The 27,338-nt window shown below is 31.8% G+C and overlaps 3 protein-coding genes across 4 annotated transcripts; 2 read left to right on the top strand and 1 right to left on the bottom strand.

The window, feature by feature from the left end:
* Positions 1 to 1,901: 1,901 nt before the first annotated feature.
* On the bottom strand, positions 1,902 to 7,994 carry LOC146950363 (protein DETOXIFICATION 40-like). Its single transcript, XM_085746282.1, has 7 exons — positions 7,556 to 7,994; positions 6,170 to 6,801; positions 4,574 to 4,630; positions 4,049 to 4,287; positions 3,821 to 3,939; positions 2,286 to 2,372; positions 1,902 to 2,181 (listed from the first exon to the last, which is right to left on the bottom strand). The coding sequence occupies exons 1-7, from the start codon at positions 7,880 to 7,882 to the stop codon at positions 2,116 to 2,118; spliced, it is 1,527 nt and encodes a 508-aa protein (XP_085602408.1). The 5' UTR covers positions 7,883 to 7,994; the 3' UTR covers positions 1,902 to 2,115.
* A 5,835-nt stretch (positions 7,995 to 13,829) lies between these two features.
* LOC146950362 (APO protein 2, chloroplastic-like) lies at positions 13,830 to 18,537 on the top strand. 2 transcript variants are annotated; one of them, XM_085746278.1, is made up of 4 exons: positions 13,830 to 13,857; positions 13,892 to 14,123; positions 16,779 to 17,071; positions 17,354 to 18,537. In XM_085746278.1, the coding sequence occupies exons 2-4, from the start codon at positions 13,905 to 13,907 to the stop codon at positions 18,183 to 18,185; spliced, it is 1,344 nt and encodes a 447-aa protein (XP_085602404.1). In that variant the 5' UTR covers positions 13,830 to 13,857; positions 13,892 to 13,904; the 3' UTR covers positions 18,186 to 18,537. The 2 variants fall into 2 exon arrangements, with proteins under 2 accessions (XP_085602404.1, XP_085602405.1); XM_085746279.1 differs by having other exon boundaries at positions 13,830 to 14,123.
* Positions 18,538 to 20,835: 2,298 nt separating this feature from the next.
* On the top strand, positions 20,836 to 21,533 carry LOC146950361 (uncharacterized). Its single transcript, XM_085746277.1, has one exon. It carries the CDS (start codon positions 20,929 to 20,931, stop codon positions 21,334 to 21,336), a length of 408 nt encoding a protein of 135 aa, XP_085602403.1. The 5' UTR covers positions 20,836 to 20,928; the 3' UTR covers positions 21,337 to 21,533.
* The last annotated feature ends 5,805 nt before the right edge of the window (positions 21,534 to 27,338 follow it).

The raw sequence follows: 27,338 nt of genomic DNA, 5'->3' as shown, positions 1-27,338 counted from the left end.
AAACTCAATATATCTGGATGGAGAAACCAAAATTATCACTCTCACAAGTAGTGTACACTTTGCTGAAGAACTTGGGCATGAGGGACAAGTGTTTATAGAAGAGAAAAATCTAGTGCTAAATAGAACACTTGTGAGAAAAACAAGCAAGATCTTATGGTTCTGGATATGAAGAAGAAAAAAAAAAAAAAAGGCAGGAAGCCCCAATTATTTTGGGGCAGATTATATTGAGAATCGATGATGTTGTAATTCAGGTTCAAAAAGAAAAAGGTATGGTTTTATAAATATGATTTTTTTTAGTAATATATATAGTTTTTTTAGAGGAATATAATAAATAGTGTTTTTTTTTTGGTAGATAGACGAAATGGCAAAGCCATTATAAACTCACACACACAAGTGGAGGTACGGGGTTCGAACCCCGGTCATATAATTTGCCAATTTTTGTTTGACCAGAACTCATCAGTTTAATACTCCCTCCGGTCCTTATTATAAGAAAAAGTTGACTTTTTAGGTTCATTGTGTAAGTGATGTATCTAGTCTATATTTATAACAAGATACATTAATTATTCTATGAACCAAAAAAGTCAATTGTTTCTTATAATAAGGACCGGAGGGAGTACATGTTATTAAGATATTAGACCATCCACAATGCAGCACCCCATTTGGGTGCTTAAATGGGTCCCGATTGTACACGTCATTCGTTTTATAATTAATACGTAATAAGCACCCAATCTCTCCAACCCAGCACCTCAAAATAATTATTAATTGGGTCCCAGCAATAACTCTATATCATTACATTTTAACAACAATTTTTATACTCATTCATAATTATATAATTTTAAAATATTGAAATAATTTAATTATAAATTATTTAAAAAAACAAACAAATTCAAAGAAGGAAAAAATAAAGTAATTAAGAACAGATTTTTTTTAAGGAGTAATTGAATACAAGAAATGTCAACTAAAATTTCCAACGGCTATGCTACAAGCAAATTCAAATTCAACTATTTTTTTTAGGGAATCAAATTCAACTATTATTTACAACTATTATATAATTATTTTTTAATATCAAAATAATACAATAATTAAATATATAAAAAAATAGAATTAATTGTACATGTGGGGCCCATGAGTAATAGGAAAGAGAGGGTGCCTATACAAGCACCCACCTTCATAAGCACCATATTAATTGGTGTCACAAAGGGGGTGCTTATTTACAATGGTGCTTAATAGGGGAAGGACTCTCCATTGTAGATGGTAGATCCTATGTAAGAGCTGCTTCAACTAACAATGTCGGTATTGTTTGAATTTGAAACCTCTCACTTGTGTATGTGTGAATTTTCAGTGATATTTGTCATTTCGTCTAAAAAATTTAAAAAAAAAAATTGTTGCAGATCAATATGACGGGTTTTTATATCTTTTATAGACTAAATTGACAATATACTTCTAAAACTACTTATCATTTTTATATACTTACTAAAAGAAATACTTTATAGACTGAATTATAGAGACAAATATTTCAAGAGCAAGAAATTACTACTCTTTTAATGGCCAAGAAAACCGATAGGTATTTAGAACAAAAAAGATTATTTTGATAAAATAACAAAATGTTCAACAGCTTTGAAGAGAAGGTTGCATATGTTTTGAAATATGGGGAAAGTGAGTTGTAATATTATTATCTTTAAAGAGATGAGAGAGTAATTTACTCAATAAATAATTTATTACTATACTCTTTCATTAGCGCCGGTCCATTATGCAGGTTTTTTCTTTTTTCTTTTTCTTAGAAGACATTTAATTTGAAACACGTTTTCACAAATTGAATGTAGAAAAGTGTTAGTATTTGATATTCGTAACCCCTTCATCATAAATTTGATCTATATATGAAGTGTATGAAAAACACACGATTGAAGAGATCAATTTCTTAAATAGATTTCAATTACCTCAAAAAATTGATCTATGTAGTTTCACATGAATGGTAGCTTAATCTATCAGCAGCAAAAAATACTAAACTCTTATGACTCTATAGTTTATAGGATTAATCCTAATTGGATTCCATTTAAAAAATGGTTTATTAGGTTTCAACTTTCAAACCCCTACACAAAACAATTATCCAATTTTTTAGTTTAGAAGGGGCTCCTTTTTCTTATCCTCCCATTTGTTCAACCTCTTGGCTGCTTCTTTCACCTACAAAGAAGACATATTTTTTTATTAGACACAATAACAATGATTCTCCCATTTCCTGCACAGTGTCATCATAGAAATGAAATAATTGCAAAGTTGTCTTTTACCTCCTTGTTCCAATCCGTTCTAAATGTGACCCACATTAGAATAATTGTCTGCATGGTGGTTCCACCAAGCATTCCTAGCCATATTCCCTATTACAAAGATAAGCCATTAAGAAAATAATATTTATATGTTTTAAATTTTATGACTAAGATAGAATGAAATGTATTTGTTTTCAGTTAATATATATATATATATATATATATATATATATATATATATATATATATATATATATATATATATATAGAGGACATATCTAGTGAGAATGACTTCTTTATGTGAGAATGTGAGAATACGTTATGAGCCCTTAGATTAAAATTGAATGGCTGAGATTAAAAAGCCTCATTTAACAACACATATGCCTCTCTCAACTCTATCATTTCTTTTAAACCTTTCTTCCTACTTCTTCCTCGCAGTCTGGCATTTCCAGCAATCAACACATTTGGGGCTAACATCATTTTCAAGTCACGATTTTTTTCTCAAATTGCAATCAACACATTTTTTTTACGGAAATCAACAAAATTGCTACTATCCCTTGTGATATTATTTGTTCATGTGTAATCGCAAAATTAAGTTTTTTAATTATTATTTGGGGCCAACATCATTTTTCCAGCATCTGTACCTACTTCTTCATCCCCATCGGAATCCGACCGCCGTCATGATTTTTGTTTTCTTTCCCAACATTTTTTTGGGTTGTTGATAATTTTTCTTTCCATAAAAAGTTGAACTGAAACTATACACATGACAGGTTCAGGACAGGTTCTATGAGATTAAATCATTTTCGTAATTGCTAGAAAGCTTAAAATTGGATCTGTGATTGTTTCTGTATCTGAGATTGAATCCTTTTGGTAATAGAAAGCTTAAAAATTGAATTGAAACTATTCACAGGACAGATTCCGACCGCGAACGGGTACATATCGGCGGCGACGGCACGATTCCGATCACAAACCGGTGGTGGGTGGTGGCGACGGCATGCTTGACGCCGATGAGTATTGGGGTTGCCGGAATAGATCAGTGGGGGAAGAAGAAGAATCGTTAACAGAGAGAAGAGAGAAGGAATTAAGTGAGATTGATTGGCACATGTTGTTAAATGAGACTTTTAATCTCAACCAATCAACTTTAATCCAAGGGCTCATAACATATTCTCACATTCTCATATAAAAAAGTCATTCTCATTATATATGTTCTCTATATATATATATATATATATATATATATAGCAGATACCATACATATACAAAAAATTAAACATGTGTTGAAGACTAGAAGTTCCTGAGTTACTAATTTAGTTGTAACTTGTAAGAGTTTGACGTTCTAACCTAACATTCTAAAGATGAAGTTCAAATTCCTTCAAGATAGGATGAAGTCCATATCTTATTGGAAAAAGTGGTAAATTGATCATCGATGTCATTTTAATTAATTAAAAAAAAATCTTTTTCTCAACTTTTAGTAAAACACCATTAGAAATTGCTTAAATTGAATATACAGAAACACCTATTACTCCAAAATAAATAAAAAATAATCATAAATAACATACCTTAGCACCAAAATTGAAATAAAAGCCAAGAACCGCCCCCAATGGTATACCAATTATATAATAACAACCCACATTCACATAAGCAACAAAAGCTTGCCATCCACAACCAACAGCCACCCCTTCATTCATGTAAAATTAATATATGTATATTCAATTAGTTACTAATTAACCGGGTAATTAATAATAAACAAACAAAATCAGTCAGTAATTAAGTAGTATTGGATTTACCAGATAGGACAGGCTGAATGCCATTGAGGACAAGAGAAAGAGAGAGAAGTGGACAAAGATCTGAGACAGCAGCAGCCACCACTTCACCCTCAGTGAAAACATAGCTAATAACATCTCTTAATGCAAGCACAATCAGTGCTGCTATTACTGATATGAGAAAGGATATCAATGTCACCACTTTCACTGAAAATGATGCTGATTTTGGATTTCTTGCTCCTAGTTCATTGCTCACTCTCACACTGCACATGTTAATTATGTAATTAATAAAATGTCTAATATCAGGTTATTTAGTACAATTTCAGTTATATAACCATATACTAGCTACATTATTTAGTAAAAAAAACAATATACTGACTACATTGACACATGAACACTAGCGTGTTATTTAGTGCATGTGTCGTATCAGATACCGACACATGTTAGACACTCAAACATATCTTCGACCTAAAGTGCCGATGGTAGGTAACTCAAATAATATATGTTCAAGTTAGGCAAAATTTGTAAACTAATTGACTAGAGTCTAACCTTGCAGCTGCATTGAATCCAACTGAGATCATGAACACCCATCCAGAAACTGTGGTACTGCAATCACAAATCACAAATAGTAACAAACAAACAAACAAATGAAAACTTGTTTGTGTACGTGTGTATCTAATATATTATATACTTTTTTTTCATAAGAATCTAATATTATATATTCTAGACTACACATGAATTCACCAAAATAAACAACAACATTCGTCAAAGAAAGAGTCGCTATATTTAGCATTTTTCAATATACAAAGATCACAAACATGTTATCAATAATTGCGCCAGAACAAATTGGTTATTGGACCACAATATTAACGACGGTGTCCATTCGTTTTGTATGACTATCACAAATTAACACCAAACATTGAACCTAAAACCTTACAAGTTAGAATCTCCTCACGTGACATTAAAAGGTGGCATGTGATAGTATGGTTAAAACAAAACAGGCACCTAATTCCAATGGCCCCATATCTGAATAACAGGACAAGTTTATTAATTTGTGTCATTCTAGTCATGATGGGGGAGATTATATAAATTATATATCAACAAAAGAAAACATAGAGTGTGCAATTTTAACTTTTGAGCTGTATTCTTTTTTTTTTCCATATCTTCTTTGTTTTTTTTCCTATTTGATCTTAGCTTAACCATTTTGCGTGCATCCCTTTGGTAGTGATAAGGATAAGGATTGTGCACATGGTATTGCAGAATAATGGTATACATACACTTGAATTTATATATAAGTGACACTATATTATGTAGTTTTCCTTGTGCTGGCTGAATAAAGAACAAGAAGCCAAAAATATGGGGCATACTCAAGAAAAGACATACTATAATCACTTTAGTTATACTAATAAATGTGTCTATCTGCTGCATCACTAAATCAGTTATATTGTGTGCAAATCCCAAATTCCCTAATTTGATTCTTTGAATGATAATTTTCCTTATTTTCCTCAAGGAAAATCAGTAACATATTGAGTAAGGAGCAAGGACCACATATATAAGTTACTTTTACAGTTGGAAAATGCTAGTTATCTAGAAAAATAGCATCAAGAATTTTTCAAGACACAGTTGACAAGTTTTAATTGCATGATTTATTTGTTCACTTCCTATTTTTCAGCCACACCTCCTTGAATTGTGGTAAATAGTGCATTGTGATTGGCTGCTCTTTATTCTTGAAGAATTTTAGATGTTATTTTTCTTGAGATATAGCATTGCTCTTTACAGTTACCTAGTACTAGTATTGACCAGTCATTTATGAAACCAAAAATCACATTGTGATATTAAAGTCATATTGTTTTGTTTCTCAACCTTCCCTTCACATGCATCTTGCGTTTTCATCATCACATTTTTTATCAACATAAATTCAATACGTTTCAATGCATTCAAAGTCAACTCAAAGTCACATTGACTCCTTAAATAAAGACACAAATTTTACAGAGGAAAATCCTTAAAATTTTGATAATTTCACCAACAACTCAAACATTTCTAAGGTAAAACAGCGAAACTCTGAAATCTCAACTAATTATGAATCATAAATTAAAAAAAAATAAAGTAAGAAAAACAGAAGAAAACAAAGTTGAGATACTTTACCAAATAGAAAGAGAATCAAGAGCCAACTCAGGTTGAGGAAGAAGTCCAGCAAGCAAAACCAAAATCTGAAAATACCAAGACTCTAAACAAAGCATAACCGCCGACGCGGCCGACAATTTAAAAAACTCCGGCAACCCCGAAAACGCCTCCCAGGTAAACCCATTCCAAGTCCTCTTACACTTTTCACTCTTCAAAATATAAACAAACTGTGCCACAACAATAACCCACCAAGAAAAACTCAAAACCAATGAAGCTCCCAATAGTCCCAAACCAATCTTAAACACAACAACCCAACTCAATATTAGATGAAAAACTAAAGTTCCTGCTGAAATGTATGCACTTGGTAGAACTATACTTTGTGCTTGAAGAAATTTTTGGATTGGAAAATTTACTGCATAAGCAAATATTTGTGGGATAAGTCCATACACAAAAAGTGCTGCTGCAGAAGCTATTCTTGGTGATTGTCCAATGAATACTAGGATTGGTTCGCTTAATACGTAAATAACTGTGAGGAAAAAACCGGTTATTGTTAGAAGAATTGTTGATCTTTGTAAATATGTTCCTAGCATGTCATATTTTTCTGCTCCATATGCTTGTCCACATAGTGTCTCAACTGCACTTCCCATACCCAGCTGTAACAACAGTAAATTAATTAATATAAATGTTAATAATATTAATAATAATAACATCCTCTAAAAATATTCATAATAATAACTTAGTAAAATAATAATGATGATGATAATAATAATAATAATAATAATAATAGATTAATAATAGTGTAAAAAAAGATTGAAGTTGATTGAACATATATGTAATAAAAATTACATTGTCTTAATATACAAAATACATTTAAAAAAATGATTTCTTTTACTAGAAAAAATGATGAAAATGATAAAAATAAATTTGTTAAAATTACGCTAATTGTACCACAGGTACGGTGTTGATCTTGTAAAACAACATTCACCACGATTCTATACTTCAGTCTTAAATATAAACAAAAGTAAAAAATGTATTTAGTTTAAATTCAGACTAAATACATTTTGACTATTACCCCAGACCAAATAAATTTTGACTTTTGTTTCAACTGCCAAGGTATCTAGACAGGAAGATAATTTTATTATGCTCGTAGTTTAAAAATCGCATTTGACTGCGATTCTTCAGATAAATTAAGAATCATGATAGTGATTTAAAATCAGGATTTGAAATAATGGTTTGCAATCCCAATTTTATAATTGTGACATAATGATTTTGTATACTATCAAAATTTGAACAAAATCACAATTGAGTTTGCTCTATCTCTAACATATCAAGAATCACCATGCAACAACAATTGTTATGGCAAACTTATTTGAAACTAAATATTTGCTGAAAGAGATGAATACTTACCATGAGACCATAAGCAAAGATTTGAATCCCGGTGTTTCCAAGAGACGCCGCAGCAAGCTCAAGATTACCAAGGTGGCCGGAAAAGATTTGTGTGGACATAGACATAACATAATTAATAAGATAAACAAAAACAGCTGGTGCAGCCAACAAGAAAAGAAGTCTGAGCTCAATCCATGTGGCGGAGCCGATACGGCTGAAGAATGGCACGGTGGTGTCTGATAGTATCCTTTCAAGCTCACCATCAGATTCATGGTGGTGCTTCTGAGATGTACCACTGTGGTTGAACAATAGTGGTTCTTCAGCACTGTTTTGCTTCACTGAAGCCATGATGTGAATTATTGTTATCAACGATAGGAATTAAGGCTTGTTGGATTGGTGGAACGTTATAAATGAATTGTTTATAGTGTATGCGGCTGCTTCTTTACCACATACATCTTGTAATTGATCAGTGTGTAATGAATATATATATATAGTACCTTTTTTGGTGCTGATGTAATCAATGATGACAGATTATTTATATGTGTACAACAATTGTTTGGTGCTGATGTAATGACAGTGTAAAAAGAAAAACATAGATAGACATCTCTAATTTTTTTTTTTTTTTTTTTTTGAGGGCACTAAATTTTTTGACTATTGATAATATTGATATTTGTATTTGTTAGGAATATGAACTTGGGAACTAACATAAGATATCTTCAACCACTTGTTTATAATAAGTTTGATGGACATCGAAGAAAATCTTAAATTGTCAAGCCAATTTATTTCATTTTTTAAAAATATTGCTTCCACCTTGATGGGTTGTGGGAGTCCTTTAAACCAAGTTGTCTTCTCGTCAATGTACTCCCCTCGATCCCCTATCTAAGATACATGATGACCCCATAACATCCTTAAATTTTTTGGATAGACATTGCATTTTACTGCTTCCTTTGACGGTCTAGACCATCCTTCCCGTCTATGTTCCGTTGTCTCATTGTTCCGGTGTTTTCCTTGTTCTCTTCTTCCCATATTCACCTCAATTCCATCTTTTTCATTTTCTGCCATAATATCCATATTTTCTACCATAATCTTCTTTTATTGAAAAGTTTTAACCCGTAAAAAGTAAAGTATTATATCATTTTTTTTTGGTCAAGAACTATTATATCATTTTAATAATTTGCTATTTTAATCAAATGAAAATTTCAATTTTTCTCATAGTAAAAAAAAGGGTAAGTTGTTAGTTATGGAAGTGATTACAAAAAAAAGTTTTAAACCGTAAAAAGCAAAGTATCATGTCATTTTAATAATTAGTTTATTTACTCTAATTCTCTCCAATATATGCGAAAAAATATATGATATGATATATAGTTACTTAATAATTATTCATTATTGTAATTCCCTCCAATACTTAACTGAAAATAGAATCACAAACCGTAAAAAGCAAATTCATTATGCTATAACTCATTATGTCAGCCTCAAGATCAAATTTGACCATGAAATTGTTGATATCTTTTTTTTTTTGAATCGGCAATATTTTATTAACCGGAAGCCCGTGCAAGAAGCACTAATAAGCCCGGGTGGAGAAAAAAAATACAAAGAAGGGGAAATCGGTTGTCACACCAACACCGGCTCGAACAAAAACCCCTTTAAAAAACCACCACTAAAACAAAAGGAACCAAAAAGAACCAAACCAAAAGAGTAATGACGCAGGTATATACAAATGACAGCCCACATGCATACCCCTGCGTCAACACCGATGGCCACCAAAACCAAGGAACCTCCAACAACCCGCAAAGCCTCTAAACCACAGCACACAGCTTTGGCAAACATCTAAACGTTGTTGATATCCTTAATATCAAACCTAAATGTTAGTTTCCACACCTTTGGCAATTTGTCTTTCATTGTGAAATGAAAGTACCCAAGTTCCTTGCCTCACAACTAGAGCATTTTCAAGTAGCACAATGCCACAATTTGTCTTTCAATGTGAAGTACCCACGCTTTCCACGCTTAACAGGGAAAGACAATTTGTCTTTCAATGTAAGCCCTATAGACCTGTTTGGCCTATTATTATCCCAGCAACAAATAATGCAATTTTATAAACAAAACCAGAGTCCATTCAAAAAGAAAAAATCAACAAAAAACGAGTAAATAATGCAATTGATTGTAGGTGGTGGTAGGTGGCGGGAATTACCTTTTGAGTTGGAAAACTAAAATAATTTGGATCGTATCCGCATATTATATTACTTTTGTATTATTATTTTTTGGTACATTTACTCTTTTTATTTTATACAAAGGAGGCTGTTTTGCAAAATTACGTACTAATACGATGATTAAAATAAACACTGACGTCAATCATAAAAGGTTAACACAACCCGACAGTCTAAATAGTAGTGCTCGCATGTATAAAAAGGGTACAACTCGCAGACGATTCAACTATCAGGTTTGACTGTCTATACATATGAGAAACGCTAATCTGCCAATGAAATTTGGGACATAAGTCAATCTTACAAAACTGGTTCATAAAGTGAGGAGTGTAACCTTTTTATAAACTTTTATCAAGAGTCTTATATATCTGATGCGAGACTTGAGTTTTTTCCAGTACATACCCTCACACACTCACCACTCTGGGCTTGGTGCGTGCATAGGTAGGTGGCTCTTGAATCGACAAGCTCTGATACCGTGTTGAAATTGTGGTCTAACTCATCCTTATAAGATCGGCTTGTAAACCTACTTATAAAACATATGATCAAGTCATATTTTGTCCAATGTGAAACTCTACACACCCCTCACGACCAACACTATTGGACTTAGTTCGTGGACATAAATAGTGTGTGGCCCGATAGCAGGTTGTCCAATGGATCTTGGAAAGACTCTGAAACCATCTTAGAAATCGTTGAAGAGTAGAGTCAGATTCAAGAGAAAGCATTTGATATCCTTTATCATAAGCAAGTTGAAAAGTAGAGTATATTCCCCACAATTTCGACATGAGCACCGAACAAGACCACCTAACCACGCACCTAATTCATGTCTAAAAACTCCTCCACATTTGTAATTACCAGCTATAACAACCCCATTTGTATTACAATTAAAACCTCCTATGTCTGGTACTTTTCACTCAAACCGCAATGTAGAATACTGACCTTGCAAAGGATTCTTCGCATATGTTAGGTAACTTTCTCCATCAGTAAGACAGTTTGACTGCATACTGCATGATCATCAAAAGCTTTACCTGACAAATATGCTAATTAATTTCTAAACTTCATCTGCTGCAACCATTCCTTAAGCTCCTAATTAGGCTGATTAGAAAAACTAAACTTCATCTGCTGCCACACAACTTGAACTTTTACACAATCCCTCAAAAAACTAAGAGAAGATTCAACATGAGAAGAGCACAGAGGGCATAACACATTTGAATCCATACTATTACATCTTTTATAATTATTATTCAATCCATCATTATAAAGCAACCAAAGAAAGCATTTTATTCTTTGAGGCTCCTCCCATTTTCAAACATTATTCCAGGTAGGACTCTCAACTATGGTTCGAGCACATAAGTAATCGTAATCATATGCAGGCTTTGTTGAAAAAACACCATTTGACAAATAAGGCCAATAAGGACGGTCAAAAAATTGAAAAAACAGACTTCAATAGCTGGTTCGATTCAAGTGGCTGCGTTACAACCTTCTGAAGAATAATACCATAAGGTAGCCAGGCATCAGACGGAAATGAACCCGGTTACCAATATGTATGTCTAACAACTTTCTATGATTTTTTAACCTTGCTCAATTGTTGGCTTATATTTTTTTTTTATTGAGGAAATGATGGCTAATATTTTGACTAAACGAGAGCTAAATAGATATATCAATATTAAATAAAATTTACTTAACCCATGATGAACGCTTTATTTATAAAAATTAAATTATAAAAAAGTTTTTTTTTTTATAGATGTATTTGTTTGTTTCATCCCTTAAAAAATAGATATTTGCACAACAATTATGTGATAACTTTGAGATAATTTTATTTTTCTCGACGAGGGACGGATCCATTACAAGTCTATGTGGGGCTAAAGCCCCACATCCAACTTCCCTATTTTTTTATATTATAAATAGGTTAATATCTATTTTGGTCCCTGAATGTGTAACGAGTAGTCATAATAGTCTTTTAATGTATTAAAAATTTAAAATAGTCTCTGATTTTGCACTTTGGTAGTCAAAATAGCCCTGAAGTGACAATAAATAAATATATTAAAAGACTAATATGGCAATATTAACAAATTATTTTAATGTTAAGGACTATTTTGACAAGCAAAGTGCACAATCAAGCACTATTTTAAAATTTTGATACAATGAAGGACTATTATGGTTACTCCTTACACATTCAGGGACCAAAATAATTATTACTCCTTATAAATAAAACACAATATGTTAAGAATAAGACCAAAGAGTCAACAACCTTGTGCAAAACTTGTGGAATTAAATAAATGCAACACATTTGTTGTGATTTATAAGCTTTTGAAGTTGACTTTGCTTTTGTCGATAGCAAGTGCAAGTGTTAGCAACTTAGCTAGATTTTTAGCCCCACATGCACCAAATGTCTGGATCCGTATATGTTCTCGACATTTATTGAATCAAAAACGATAGAGAGGGAAAAAAAAAGGGAAGAGAGAGAGAGAGAGAGAATATGAATATAATGTAAATATGAAAAAGTTATCCAACGATTGTCACAAAATGGTTGTAAAAATATCATTTCTAAAAAAAATAGTTTCATGAGAAAGAAAAATAAAAATAAAGAGGAAAGCAAAAAGAAAAAGGAAATTACGTCCTAATAAATGACACCCCTACATCATATGTTAACATCGTCTTAGACAAAGACAAGGCAACAACTCATGTATCATCACAAGAGATCCATTATGAATAACTTCTAAGTTGATAATAATATCTGCACGAGAGTTTCCTTCTTTTAAAATGTTTGTAAATATGGATATTTCAATCTTTAATCAGATAACTTTGAATTATCTCTAAGATGTTAGCGCAATGATGAAGTCTCGATGTTTTCTTTGCCCACTAACCGGAAAAACTTGGAGAAAATAACTATAGCAAATAATCTTTCATAAATATGCTTCCTATGAAGAGTAATTCATGTTAGTGGCGCTTAAATATCTCCATGTTAATTGCATATGTTTTGCTGGTTTGTGTAAGTTGAAGGTCAAAAGTGCAATTTAGCCAAAGAATAAAATACACATGTGATATCTAAGTAATTAAATTTGGTGTTCATGTATGCGTTGATCCGATCAAAATCAAAAAGGACACCACTTTTACAAAAGGGACTAAAGTTGGAGGGCTAAAAGTTATTTTCAAAGTTTGAGCTCTGAGTACTAAAGTCACCAATTTATGAAAGTTGAGGGGTCAAAAATGCAATTTAATCTATAATAAAAAAAGGAGTAAATAGTCATTTTTGTTCCTCAATGTGTAACGGCTAGTTATCATAGTCATTCAATGTATCAAAATTTAAAAATAGTCATTTTCGTACGTTATGTTAGTCAAAATAATTCATGACATTAAAATCTTTTATTAATATTGTCATATGAGTCTCTCAATGTACTTTATTTAATATCATACTATTTTTATAAATAATTATTTAGTGTCATATCCATCTTTATAATAAAAGAGTTATTATTGACATTGAAAAACCATTTTAAATTAATGACTATTTTGACTGACTAGTGAACAATCAAGCAATATTTCTAAATTTCAAACGAAAATGACGGTTTATCCTAAAAAAGGTTGAATTACAACAGAAATATTTAAGTTATTTCATTGCAAAAAATTAATTTTAAGTTTTTTTCGTACCACTTTAGTCATTTAAATTAATTAATTGTAACAAGTTGGTTTTAAGTTTTGTTCGTACCAATTAGGTCTTTTAAATTAGTTAACCGTAAAAATTTGAAGGATTTCAGATTATATAAATGTAAGTTATTTCAGACCTAAAATTTTCAAATAAATAAGTTAAAGTTTCCAAGTGTTACAAAAAATACTTGAAATAATAGATTATTATAATTAAATAAATACGAAAAAAAACTAAAAACGGTTTGTTGTTCATCAAATAACTTAAACATTTTTATCTTAAACTTAACTCAATTGACAAAGACAATGTAATGTAAGGTGCGGGGTTTAAACCTCGACCACAGGGAAAAATAACTTAAACACTGTTGAGTAGATTAGATTGTTGGCCTACTAGATTTTTATGCAATTGATTGTCGAAAACCCAAACAAAACTCTATCCATCCATTCCTCCCAACACAACAAAACCAGTTCTGTCAGAAACCCAAAACTCTTTCCCTATTCGTGTAGTTCCATATGCGTGTGGGAAGCCAATGGCATCAACGGTCTCTCTCTCAAACACAATCGGATTGTGTTACACCAAACACAACCACAATATTGGTAAACTTAACTACAATTCAAAAAATATAGTTCAAATCAACACATTTTCGCGTCGAAAAATTGGATACGGTCATAGATGTTTTCGGTTATATTGTCTTTCTGGAGGGAGAATGGAAAACAACGATAAAAGTGATTATGATGCAGCTTCCAAGGTTAGTTAACTTTGTTTTCTCTTTCCTCAATGTTATCAATGTTATGTGCATGTATAATGATTAATCGATACAATTGAATTGAGCTCCTTAAAACCTTTATTGCGTCGTCCCCTAGCCGCTTAATTGTGACATTTGGGTTGCCTTTGTTGTGTTGGGTGTGAAGGGGCCCCACATTGTCTAGTGTTTGTAAAGCTTGGGCAACACTCACCTTATAATCAGGTTTCTGCTATTGTACCACTCGGGTCACACTCCAGATGTCTTAGTCCTGGGGGTGAGGGTGTGTGTTAAGAGTACCACATTGGATGAGATAAGGTCTGAACATGAGTTTAATTAGGCCCGACCCAAAATTCTAAGATGGTATCAGAGCATACCTTGGTCTGTTGTTTGTTGTTGGGCTTCTTGTATCTTGGAGACTTTTGAAATATATTGAGATAAGAATTATTAGATATGCATACTCTTCTAAAGGGCACGGGGTTTCGGTGCTGCTAACTCATTTCTTCTTCTGTGAGAACTTGTCATACAGTACTGTGAATTAAGTTCCTTAGAAAACCACACTTACAGAATCTATTTTGCATACTCTAATACTAATAGTATGAGTCTCCCAAGCACATGACATCTAAACTTCCGGTACTCCTTCCATTTGATGCATGTTTTTCAATTCTGAGTGTGCTTTAGCAGCGCAAGCCCACGGTGTGGAGGCTCTATGTTAGGAAGAAAAAAGGGGAAGCTAACCAAAAATAATCAGGTGGTATAGAGGAGAAGAGGAATGAGCTTTAGTGTGAGGGAACTTTGTTATGAGGTACTATGGGGAGAGAGTGGGGTATGATGAGAATCGTTATTGTTAGTCGCGGCTGGGGAATTGCATTTTCTCTGTTGGAGCTCAGGATCAGCTCTGTGGACAGTAGGCCTATACACCCTTCGGCGTTTTTCCTTCTATTTCCACAATACACTCTTTGGTTGGCATATTGATTCATTTCTATCAATTATCTGTTACTGTTAGTTTTCTGGTTTCTAACAATATCAATCAACAAGCTGATCCGTAGAGCAAAAGAAGGGAAATTTGATGATCTAAGAGAGGATTTTTTTATTTGATGGCAATGACATATGACTTCTATATGCTTTGTCCTCTCATAAAAAAATTGGATTAATGGAGAGATAGGTACATAGTCGACTAGTTATCACACACTAGTCTCATGGGGCTGACACATACTGAATCTTTCAAAGCAAATACTTTAGCCACAAGAGTGTAGATGTGGGGTGATCCCTAGAGTGATTTTTGTGATGTATATGTTTGTGCCCTATTTATGTTTTTCCAAGCTGAGTTGGTTAGCCTTTGATTTTTCCTAAAGCGTGTGTTTGGATGGAGGATTTTGGAGAGGTGCGCAAGACTGATTTTCCTTTTCTAAATTAACAAAGATATAAAAAATTTCTAAAACATGAATTATGTGTGATTGAAATGTTGTATGGTCATCTGACATGTAACTCTTTAATTCTTTCAAAATCTCCAATATACTTACCCTTCCAAAACCCTCCATCCAAACCATCCCCCCCCCCCCTCTCTCTCTAAACATACCTGTTTTCCTTTTAAAAGTTAAGGTGGAACTTTATTTGTATATTTGATGGGGTTTTTAGCAGAATCATGTCATTGGTTAGTTGTACTTAATGTGAAATTGTTCTTTAACTCCTTGGTATTTCTGTATCTATTTATCATCCGGATTTGGTGAATTACATTATCAATATCAGTATATTAATTGGTAGTTGTGATTTTGTTTGTTATTAAATTTTAATAAAGCATGATTCTTTGGTAACTCGATCCGGAAACCAGCAACCTATACGAACATAAATTACTGAGGCAGCTATGGAATTGAGGTCAAAAGAAAGTAAACAATTAAACTGATCCTGGGATACTGATTATATATAAGGATAGCAAAAACTATTTGGTTGAAAGGAATTGGATGTTTAAAATAATAAACAAATATTCACTTATTCAGAGATACCAGATACAACTTCTGGCATATTTATATTGCTTGATTGAGGTGGGGAAGAAACAAATTGCTTAACCTAACATTTTGACCATTATAAATCCGGTCAAGTTTTCATTGAGTTTTTGTCATTTGGCCTAAAATGAAAATTGCTTCATTTAATACACACTAAAAAAAGTGCTCTGCTAAATTAGTTGTCTTCATAACATGACAAGCCATGATAAACTGGCTATCAGAATTTTTTATGCACTAGTAAAAAGTCCCGTGCAATATTGCAGATGTAGGGAAAAAAAAAGGATGAAAAATAGAAATGTGAAATTCCATCACATGTCATTAGAGGAGGACTTATTTTAGAATAGATAGAAAGCAAAATCCTCGTGTTTTATTGTTATTAGAGAGCAATTCTTTTGCAACCGAACTGCTTATAAACACAACCAATATAAAAACAAAGTAAAATCATTTCAACAAGAGCTTTGTTGTGTTTTCTTGTCATTATTTTAATGTGTCTCTGAGTTAGCTTTCAATTCGTTGTGCCTTCAGAGTTTTGGTGTTGCCCTCACTAGAATTAGCCTTCTAGAATGGATACAATTTGGCTAGAATTAGGTTCAACTCTTGATTCCTCTGTATATAACTGTTTTGTTTTACTCTTCCTTCGTCTCAACTTTACAAGCAGGACAGTGGCAGTAAGAATAGAAATGAAGTGCCTCAAAATGCTGATTTTCCTCGGCATTATTCGAGAAAGGAGAAAAAGCCTTTTCCAGTTCCCATTGTTGAACTACGACGGGCAGCTAGGGAGAGGATAAAGAAGATGAAAGATGAGCCAAGGAGAAAACCAATGCCAGCTCCAAAGAATGGATTGCTAGTGAAGAACCTTATACCAGAAGCATATGATGTGTATAATGCTAGGATCACTTTGATTAATAATTTGAAAAAGCTGCTCAAAGTAGTACCCGTGCATGCTTGTGGGTAATTATATTATTCCTTCCTATCCTCTAGCATACTATTGACAAACTACACAAAATTTCATGTTTTGGTTTTGATTGAGTAGCTGTGGTAATACAGACCGCTATTGTTTCTGGCTTCATAAGATATTCCAGATACTTTATGTAATCAACAAAAATGTTAGACCTGCCAATAAATTTTTTGTATTTCATTTAAGTCTTGTATATTATTTTCATTGAATAAACGTAGTTTAATGCCTCCTACTCAAAAAATGTGCCTCTTACTCATGTTGGAAAAATTATGCAGGTGGTGCAGTGAAATCCATGTAGGCCCTGTTGGACATCCATTCAAGTCATGTAAAGGTACACAGTCGAACATCCGCAAGGGCATTCATGAATGGACAAATGCACATGTGGAAGACATATTAATACCGATTGACGCATTTCACCTCTATGATCGTCTTGGAAAGCGGATTACTCATGAACAGAGATTCTCCATCCCTCGGATTCCAGCAGTGGTTGAGCTCTGCATTCAAGCTGGCGTTAAAATTCGAGAGTTTCCCACAAAAAGGAGAAGAAAGCCAATAATCCGTATTGGGAAGAAGGAATTTGTGGATGCTGATGAAAGTGAACTACCAGATGAAGTCCCAGATAACCCTACACCACCGTTGCTAGCTGAAATACCGGATTCAGATATAGTTGCTCCAGTGAACAAGGAGGAAGTAATCCACCTTGCTGAGGAAACACTCCAAGCGTGGGAACAAATGAGGAGAGGCACCAAGAGACTAATGAGGATGTACCACGTGAGGGTCTGTGGATATTGCCCTGAAATTCATGTTGGCCCCAGCGGGCACAAAGCTCAAAACTGTGGGGCACACAAACATCAACAACGCAATGGGCAGCATGGTTGGCAATCTGCAGTGCTCGATGACTTGATACCGCCGAGATTTGTGTGGCATGTTCCTGATGTAAACGGACCACCACTGGAACGAGAGCTTAAGAATTTCTACGGACAGGCTCCGGCTGTGGTGGAAATGTGCATTCAGGCTGGTGCTGCTTTACCAGAACAATATAAATCAACCATGCGCCTTGACGTCGGGATCCCTTCGACTCTTAAAGAAGCTGAAATGGTAGTTTGAGATTTAAGTGTAAATTACATGTTTTATGTAGAAAGTCAAAATGAATGCACTTGGGAAAAATACTAGAATAACACTATGTGGTTAGTTCTGGTTGGGATATTTTTTTCAGTTAAAACACACTTTGTGTCATCTACTGTCCTCAGCACATTGAAGAAGATCTATAAAATTGGTGTCAGGTTGATGGAGCAAAAATAACTTGTTCCAAGCTTCCTTGCAAACATTTCCTGTCAACTTTTTTAGAAGGCTAGGAGGGTACCTGTTTGGAAATATTTTACTTGCTGGACATTACAAAAAGAATTGTTATTCCGTGATTAATCTCAATTATGAAAAGGCTAGTACTTTGATACTGTAATGCTTCAAGATCCACTTGTTGTAAAGATAAGTGTTTATCTTGTTTATATCATATCGTGTCTCCATTCAACTTCATATCTTATCACGTCTCTATCTATTCTGATCTATCAAGCGGACTCTTAGATATTCTAATTGATATGTAGAGGAAGATAAAAGATTTTGTATTGAGAATAAGAGGTTGCGTATTATGGGAAAAAATAAACATATTATGGGAAAAAGTTAAGAGTTTGTTGAATTATTTTTACTTGTTTAAGCTTAGTAATTGTAACCCAAAAATCGTCGTACAAATAAGTCTTTGTTACATCCATGTAAGAGTTTTACAAATATCATTTCTCTTACATAGCATCTGTTTGGTTTAGTAATGGAAGCGTCAAACTCACGTTTTTAGTTTTCATGGACGTGAAAACTGAGAAGCTGGGATTCTAAGCTTTCACGATAATGTTATTCTACCGTTATTTCATTTTATGTGACGTCATACCAAACACACACATAGACGTTTAATGTGTCACATCATACACACGAAAGTAGCTATAAAATAGCTACATAGTTTTTGGGACAGCACTTGGGTGACATAATGTCACCGTGACATTAAATATGGGCCACACAACACACATTGCCATTTGCATCTGGGCCACACAACACATCCATGAGTACATTTATGTGGCCCAGATTTAATGTCACGGTGACATTATGTCACCAAGTATTTTCCTAGTTTTTGCCTATTTGTAAATTTCAGGAATCAAAATGATCGGCCTTTATAAGTTCGGTGATCAAAATGTCGATATATATATTTTATTTTATTGGTACAGAAATATCGATATATTTTTATTTGCATGATCATGGATCGAGAAGGAAAATATATTCAACTACTATTAGTTTATTCTTATTCTCATTCTTCTTTTTTGTTTTTTTACATTCGGATTCTTATCATTAAATTGTTTTTTGAATACTTATTTGATAGGTTGTTAATTCCTTAAGACAACCATTTTTTTGCTGTTTATGATGAAATTGAAATAGTAATTTGATTTCTTCTGCCACACCATTGTTGTCAAATATTGACCCAATTAACGGGATTTGCTTTATTTAATGTTGTCGTGGCTACCAATTTTCCTGTTGAAGGAGATGTACCACTTTCTTAGCAGTGATTAAGGGGCATCAACTTCGAGTTTAAAGACAGAAAATTCAAGTTTTAAACCTTTACTTTGTGTTTTCAAAATGATAAAACTAAAAAATCCTTTACTTGAAACATTACTCCATCTATTGTTTCGTGACCAGGTGCATGACTACACAACGTACACACAGAACAAGATTTTATTACTCTGTACTATTATCCCCGTTCTAAACCATATAAGGAATTTTGACAAATTCATATTACAAATATAGTTAATATTCTATAGAAAGAAAAAAACAAATTGTGATCAATTTACAAAATTATCATTAATTCATTTAAAGTATGATAAAAACGGTGGTGCTAATGACCATTTTACTATCGCATGCAGGTGAGATTTGGCCCATGATCTTTGAAGAAAAGAAACATTCATGCTTCACTAATTGATATCGTAAAACAACATATAAATTAGGACAATTTTTTTTTAATAAAATGACCCATATTTTGTGGGGAAAAGGAAATACTTGATTTATTTAGTTACTTTTAAATAGGTCTTTAAAATTATGTTTTCAAAGTAAAAAGTTTTTTATGGTTGTTCTTAAAGTTTAAATAATTTTAATTCAGAAGAAGGTTTGAACTCTGAATTTTCCACTTATCCATAATGGGTGTATTTTTAATAATTAAAGCTCCGCGGTGCTAAACTCTAAACTAAAGCTCCGCGAGAATATATAGTTTAGTTTTTTCTATGGGTTTAAGGAGCTAATTTTTTTTTTTTGGACAAATTTAGAGACTCAAATACATTTTTTTTTAATTTAAGGACTTATTCAAAAATCTAATTAAAATCATCTAAAGCTTATAACAATTCAAAGCAAACACTACCTAAGAACACGTAAATGAGATAGTAAGAGATCTTTTCTAGCTTGACGAGAGGTACTACTTATTTCAAGAAATTAGTCTATGGAGATGTGCATAGAGTATACCCGGTTAAAAAAAAAAAAAAATCAAAACAAACTTTGAATATTGTTACTAATTAACGGACGGCTTTGCAAATAAAATATTAACATAGCATAAAACAAATAAGTATCCAAAAGCATAATTCATTATGGTGTCGGTTTCAAGCAAGAGAATCAAATCATAATTCTCTTCTATTTCTTTATTTGAAGTAACCGGCGTAACTACCGGATATCCATGTGCATTTTCTTCTTTCCTTTGTATATATAGTTCACTTTGCATACATTACACCCTCATTATTGGTCCTATTGAATTAAATTCTTGATTAGTAACATGGGAAACTGCATTGGAACAAACCAAATATCATCAGCACAATATGAGAATGAAGAAATAAAGAAAGTTGAGAAGATGAAGGCACCTAATTCATCAAGAAGAGAAGATAGCCTGAAGAAGAAGGTAAGGTTCAAAATACAAGATGGTAATAAAGGAAGTGATGCTAATTCTTCTACAAATGGGATTGTGAGGATTAAGCTAGTTGTGAGCAAGGAAGAGTTGAAAAGGGTGTTGAGCAATAAGAATATTGAGAATGGTGTTAAGAATACTTCTTTGGAGGAGTTGCTAGAAGATATGAAGTTGAAAGAAAAAAGTGTGTCTAGGGTTGAAGAAATTGATGATGGGGGATTAGATGCTTGGAGGCCAGCTTTAGATAGTATTCCTGAGGATCACTCCATAAAGCTATAGGTAGTAATTGTTATAACCAATCCTATATGTGTAAATAAAGACAATATATGTTTTTATTTATTTGATAGTGCATTGAATTCTATATGAATTAAGTAGGTTTCTATAATCTATTTGACTAGTGTAATATATATGTAAAAATGAAGCTTGAGCTTCTGATTATTCATTGAGTCAAAAAAGTTTGTGGTTATTGGTATTGAGATCTTATGAAATGCTTCTACGATCTTCAAGATATGAACTTAAGACTCTTCTTTATTTTATTGATATGAATTAGAAGCATTTCATAAGAGCTTTTGTAACGTAAATAGTTCATATCATTAATTTTTCTTCTCTAAATACCAATAATCACAAGCTTTTTTAGAAGAGGGAGCTTGTGATTATTTTTCTTCTCTAAATAGATCATTTAGCTTTTGTAACGTTAAAGAGTTCATATCATTAATTTTAGGCAAATTGTTCTTGCGGTACTTTTAGTTTTTTTTTTTTTTTTTAAAAAATTGTGGTGCTTTTAGTTATTTTACTGTAAAGAATTAATCAAGTAAGTTTTTGTTTCTTTTAATTTTAAGGTTGGGTAACTCAACTGCTTTAAATTAAAGGTTAAAAAGGCTAATAAATTAAAAGAGCAGTGTTCAAATCTATAAGTAAAAAATAATAATTTGTCATTCAACTTTCATGATTGTAAAGAATTTGACCAATCTTTACGATAATGGTTTGGATGTTATGGAGCAAGTATGAAATGTCCAACTAAACTTTTAGTGAAAAAAAAACCACAAAAACAAAAAATAATTATAATTTTATAATTTTTAACCACAAAAACAAAAACTAATTAAAATTTTATAATTTTAAATAAATAGAAAATCCCATCAAAACTATTAGGATTCTGTAAAACCCATTTAAGGTTTCAGAGTTTCTTATTCAAACTTGAAAATTGTACAGAAATACAACTTATTCCAAAGCTCCCTCTTCAACCTTATGAATTTGTGAAGCAACACTTCTTATCTCAGATTCAATTATGTTTTCTTTTCCATAGGTAATGCTCTATTTATTTTTATTTATTTTTATTTATTTTAAGCACGGGTAATGTTTTATTGAATGGTTCCACAAGTACAGTAACAAAAAAATAAATAATGGTTCCACAAGTACTACTGTTCGTCCAACCTTAACTTTGAGATTCAGAATATCATTGCTTAGATCTAGTTGGGTAGGAAAAGAATATACACTTTTAGTTTGGTATATTTAAACTATTTTTAATTAAAAAAAAAATCAGTATTTTGTCTTCAAAATCAAATTCATTCAAACACTCCATCCCTTCCCTTTTTATAAGAATATCTAACAAAAATAACGGATTTAGGAAAATTGTTAGAAGAATAGTATTTGTTTGAAATGCACGTGACTATATATATATATATATATAGGGATTTGCTATAACACACCCACTAATTTTTATGTGGGAGTGTTTTAGCAAGCTACACCTTAAGGTGTATTTAACTACTTTTTAGTTATAACTTGCTAAAACACACCTTCTAAAAAATAAGTGGGTGTATCCTAGCAAATGCCTATAGGAGTTGCTAACATACACCCACTTATTTTTTAGAAGGTGTGTTTTAGCAACATTCACCTTAAGGTGTATTTAACAACTTTTTAGTTATATCTTTACTAAAACACACCTTATTAAAAACTAGTGGGTGTATCCTAACAAACCCCGTATATATATATATATATATATATATATATATATATATATATATATATATATATATATATAAATCTTGTGTTACTTTTCATATTCAAATACAAATTAATAGTATTAATAAAAGATAGATTTAAAATAAGAGTAACAAATACTATGGTTAGAAATTTGTAGAGGTTCTTATATTTAAAGATAAACAATTTTTTTTGTAAATGGTCTTACGATTAGAGACCAAGGAGTAAGATTGAAACCCAAACATTTGTCTGCCATATAAGTCAGCCACAAGGCCATCAGATTCATGTCACCCAAACCACCATTTTTTGGTTTTTGATAAAATAATAAATATGTGTCATCAGAATTTTTTTAGAGGAAATGAATCATTAGATGTTTCTTATTAAATATCTAAGAAAATGTTAACGATTGTCCGGAACACTTGTTAACGAATTAAAAAAGAAAACATTACCTTAAAAATTATATATTTTACTTTATAAAAATTAAAAAAGCGTTCTTTTCAATGCAGTATTTAACTTTTCTTTTTATTTTTAATTCTTTAATAAGTGTCTTGAGGTATTTGTTAACATACACAATATTAATTCACAAAAACTTACTCCCTCCGGTCTCAAATGTAAGAAACAAAAAAATAAAATTGATGGTCTTAAATATAAGAAAAAGTATAGTAAAATGAACCTATTAAATGTCACTATTCCAAATTTACCCTCGTTAAAATCACTTTATTAATGTCTTTACTACTCCAAGACAAGGGTAAAATTAGAAAAATAATACTACTTTTTATAATGACTTAAATGTGGTCAATCCACTTTCTTAATATGTGTGCATTTTTTTTTTTTTTCTTATATTTGAGACCGGAGTCATTGAATCATCCAACATAATATATACTTATGATCTTTACGGTTTTTTTTTATTACCGCATTGGTACAAATAAAACAGTTACACATCTGCTAAATTATATGTAAACCATGTATTAATTTATTTTGTGTTTAGAAAAACAGAATTTGCAAAATATATATGAGAATATGACATATGCATAATAAAATACAGGTTGTATAACAATATACTACTTGCATGTGATAATTGAAACCAAAATACATATTATTATACTGACGTATGTCTCATGTTTGACTTGTATTATTTTGATGTATTCTAAGACAAGCATTTTATTAACAAAATAAATTGGGAAAGGGACACCAAATAAAAGGACGGGGAAATAACTATAACCAAATAAAAGGGTGCCAAATGGCTCTTCTTAGCTAGCATAATATATCCAAGATGCGACTAAGGTGGAATCTATCTCAAAGAGATTCTTCGTATTACAAACATGAAGGACAAAAAAATGCGACTAAGGTGGAATCTATCTCAAAGATGATGATGACATATCTGCACTACAAGTACAAGGGTGTTATAGTAGCCTAACTTGCAATAAAAGTCATTAAAAATAGCTAAAAAGGTCTAAGCTCCCTGATATGACAACTTAAAAAGAAAAACTATATTTATACAATTATTTTATGACAATTTTTTTGACAAATTTTTCTCTCGTACTGATATGTTCTTATCCTTTCTTTTTTATATTTCTCTCTTCATTGTTTTTGGCTAACAAGAAGAGATAAAAACATGATTGTCACCAAAATTATCATTAAATAATTGTTCAAATATCTTTGTTCATTTAAAAAATCTAATGTTTTCAACTAAACTCATTTGACGAGAAAATATATATACTCCCTATATAATACATACATGGTTTTGGTTGCGTTTTTCACTTTCAATTATACTTTTAAATAAGTTTGACTATAAAAATGTATTTTGTCTGTGTTATTCAAAAAGATAAGAATTTATATTATATTTTTTATATTGTTGATGTTATTGAAAAATATATATGTATAGTTTATAACAATATAAAAATGCAAAATATTGTTAGTAATTTTACACATTACCACAATATAAACGATGATATATATAATAATCTTTCAACTAATTTGGAATTGCAGAAAGTTATAATACTTAATGATTAATCAGTAATTAACATTGGTCAAAAAAAAAAAAATCAGAGTTATTAACATGAATATTGTCTGCAGAGCCATGAGAGCATAATGAACTAAACATTTTTTTCTTAGAATGGGTTATTCTTCACTTTTAAAACTGAGATCAACTATTTAATTAATAAACAACCATAGTTTTACAAAGAAAAAGTAAGTATTGACACGAAAACCAAAGCAATAGAGAGATAAAGTAAAAACATATTGTGAGTATGAATGAAAATTGTCACAAAATTTGTCACAAAAATGGTTGTACAAATATCATTTTCTCTTTAAAACTACCAAGAATAATATTAATTTTATCACAGCTCCGTAAGAACAATTCCTACAGTTCGACAATTCTTAACACAATCATAGAACCCCATAAAGTAAATTAAGAATAAAAGCACGATTCGTACATTTGAAAGTAATGAGTAAGTGAGCTCAAATATCAACACAAATTTGATTCTGAATGTGTATTGAAGATGATTTAAGTTACTAACAAAACTAGTTACAAACCCGTGCTTCGCACGGGGGTTAGCTACTTTTTTGACAAAATATTATATCGGACAGATAGATTGCAAAATGACAGATAATTATAAACCATAACACAATATTTAGAGCACTCCTGCATCACGCGTTAGAAAATGAAATGTTCAAAACGGCTTATCACGAGTAACAAATGAAAACGTCAAGGACTTTTTTTGTGGAGAGATACAAAGCAAGTTGCAGCGAAGACAACAATTGAGAAGGCTAAACGTGCATTGAAAAAGTAGTGGCTTTCAACAACTCAATAACTGGAAAGTTAATTTAGTAGAATAATTGTAAATTGTGTACTTAATCTGATCCCCCACCCCTGCACTATGCAGAGTCAATCTAACCTCGTGGGTACCCACTATACGGGTACTCGTGGGTATTCAGGTATCCATGGGTACCCATGAAGTTTTGAATTTATTTATTTTTTGGTACAACCCGTGCCTTGCAAATTTTAATTTGTCTAGTCTATTTTCAACAATCCACCTGCATTTGATAGAAAACAGTTATATATCTAGCTCGGTAAAATACATGGTTCTTTTGCAGAATTTTTAGCCAAAGTCCATGACATTATATTGATGACACATTTTTGGATTAACTTTCTAGAAAAAATATAGGCTCTGTATTACCAGGTTTATTTTGGAACTAAAAGCTATTTTAAAATTGAAACTAATAAAAGAACTTTAAAAGTAAAGCTAAAGTTATTCGGTAATCTTGATATTATTCCCTTGATCTCAGCTTGAAAAAGAAAAAAGCAAACAAACATGCACAACATTAAATAACTTATGATGTAAGTCACTGAAATAAACACTATTCATATGAGCAAAGAAAAGCACACAATGAGTTTCGACAAATTGCATATGTTTTAACTGCTCATACTCATATATCAAATAGTTACACTATCAAACTATAATTAGGGTTTGAATAAATAGAAAACTTCAGTAATTGTTCAACAATCATATAACCTTAGACATAAATTGAGTTGATGATTTCAAGTTCGCACATTCGTCACTTGACCGAAATGCATACTCGATCAACACAAGGTGAGATGCCAATAAAATAAAATTAGTGTTTCAATTATTCACACCATCTAACAAAGAAAATCTTAGATCCTCGTTTGCTTGTATAAAGGGCAGATTCTCTTCTAAGAAGATGATTTCAGGACTAAAAATTCAATGCCTTATCTACCCTCATTTATAAAAAAATTACAAATTTCAACCAAATGGGTAAATACCAGGTGATCAAATCTTACATCCCGCATACAATATCACTGGAAAAAAGGAATTGAGTATTTCATCGGAGCCTTCTATTTACTTTTACAGCAACATGGTTTATGGATTCTCAATACAGCCTTTGAATGCTTTCAACCATTCGACACCAATCGCCACTGAACAAAATAATAAACATATTGTTAGTATGTTTCTCTGCGCGGATCACCATTTTGGTTAATAAAATTGTGGGAATCGGATGATTTAGCTCTTAAATTGGAGAACTTAAATCAATTTAGTCTCTCCAACAAAATATCACTTTAAAAAACATCCATCAAAACTTATGAAATGCCTGCATATTAGCTTCTCTCTTGCATGCATGAGAGTTGGACAATATAGAACATTTAAAATTTTGGTGTTAAATTTGAGAAAATGACTATTAATTGACGTTTTTAAATTCAATGGATTAAATTGTCATTTCCTATATTTGAGGGACTAAATTGTCAGTCTCAGACAATCACAATATTAAGGACAAATGGTGATTCA

This window comes from Medicago sativa, chromosome 2 (genome assembly GCF_051527215.1).
Source record: "Medicago sativa cultivar Bolivia chromosome 2, Bolivia_mono, whole genome shotgun sequence".
Classification (NCBI taxonomy): Eukaryota; Viridiplantae; Streptophyta; class Magnoliopsida; order Fabales; family Fabaceae; genus Medicago; species Medicago sativa.
The sequence above is the reverse complement of the archived record's forward strand: the minus strand, read 5'-3'. Positions and strand labels throughout refer to the sequence as shown.

Bases quoted from the DNA above. Each gene is read 5' to 3' on its own strand.
- LOC146950362 (XM_085746278.1), top strand. From the start codon at position 13,905: ATGGCATCAACGGTCTCTCTCTCAAACACAATCGGATTGTGTTACACC. The intron at 14,124-16,778 runs GTTAGTTAACTT...CTTTACAAGCAG, and splicing joins ATTATGATGCAGCTTCCAAG to GACAGTGGCAGTAAGAATAG. The intron at 17,072-17,353 runs GTAATTATATTA...AAAATTATGCAG, and splicing joins GTACCCGTGCATGCTTGTGG to GTGGTGCAGTGAAATCCATG.
- LOC146950361 (XM_085746277.1), top strand. From the start codon at position 20,929: ATGGGAAACTGCATTGGAACAAACCAAATATCATCAGCACAATATGAG.
- LOC146950363 (XM_085746282.1), bottom strand. From the start codon at position 7,882: ATGGCTTCAGTGAAGCAAAACAGTGCTGAAGAACCACTATTGTTCAAC. The intron at 4,288-4,573 runs GTTAGACTCTAG...TAACATGTGCAG, and splicing joins GGATTCAATGCAGCTGCAAG to TGTGAGAGTGAGCAATGAAC. The intron at 2,182-2,285 runs GTAAAAGACAAC...TCTTCTTTGTAG, and splicing joins GAACGGATTGGAACAAGGAG to GTGAAAGAAGCAGCCAAGAG.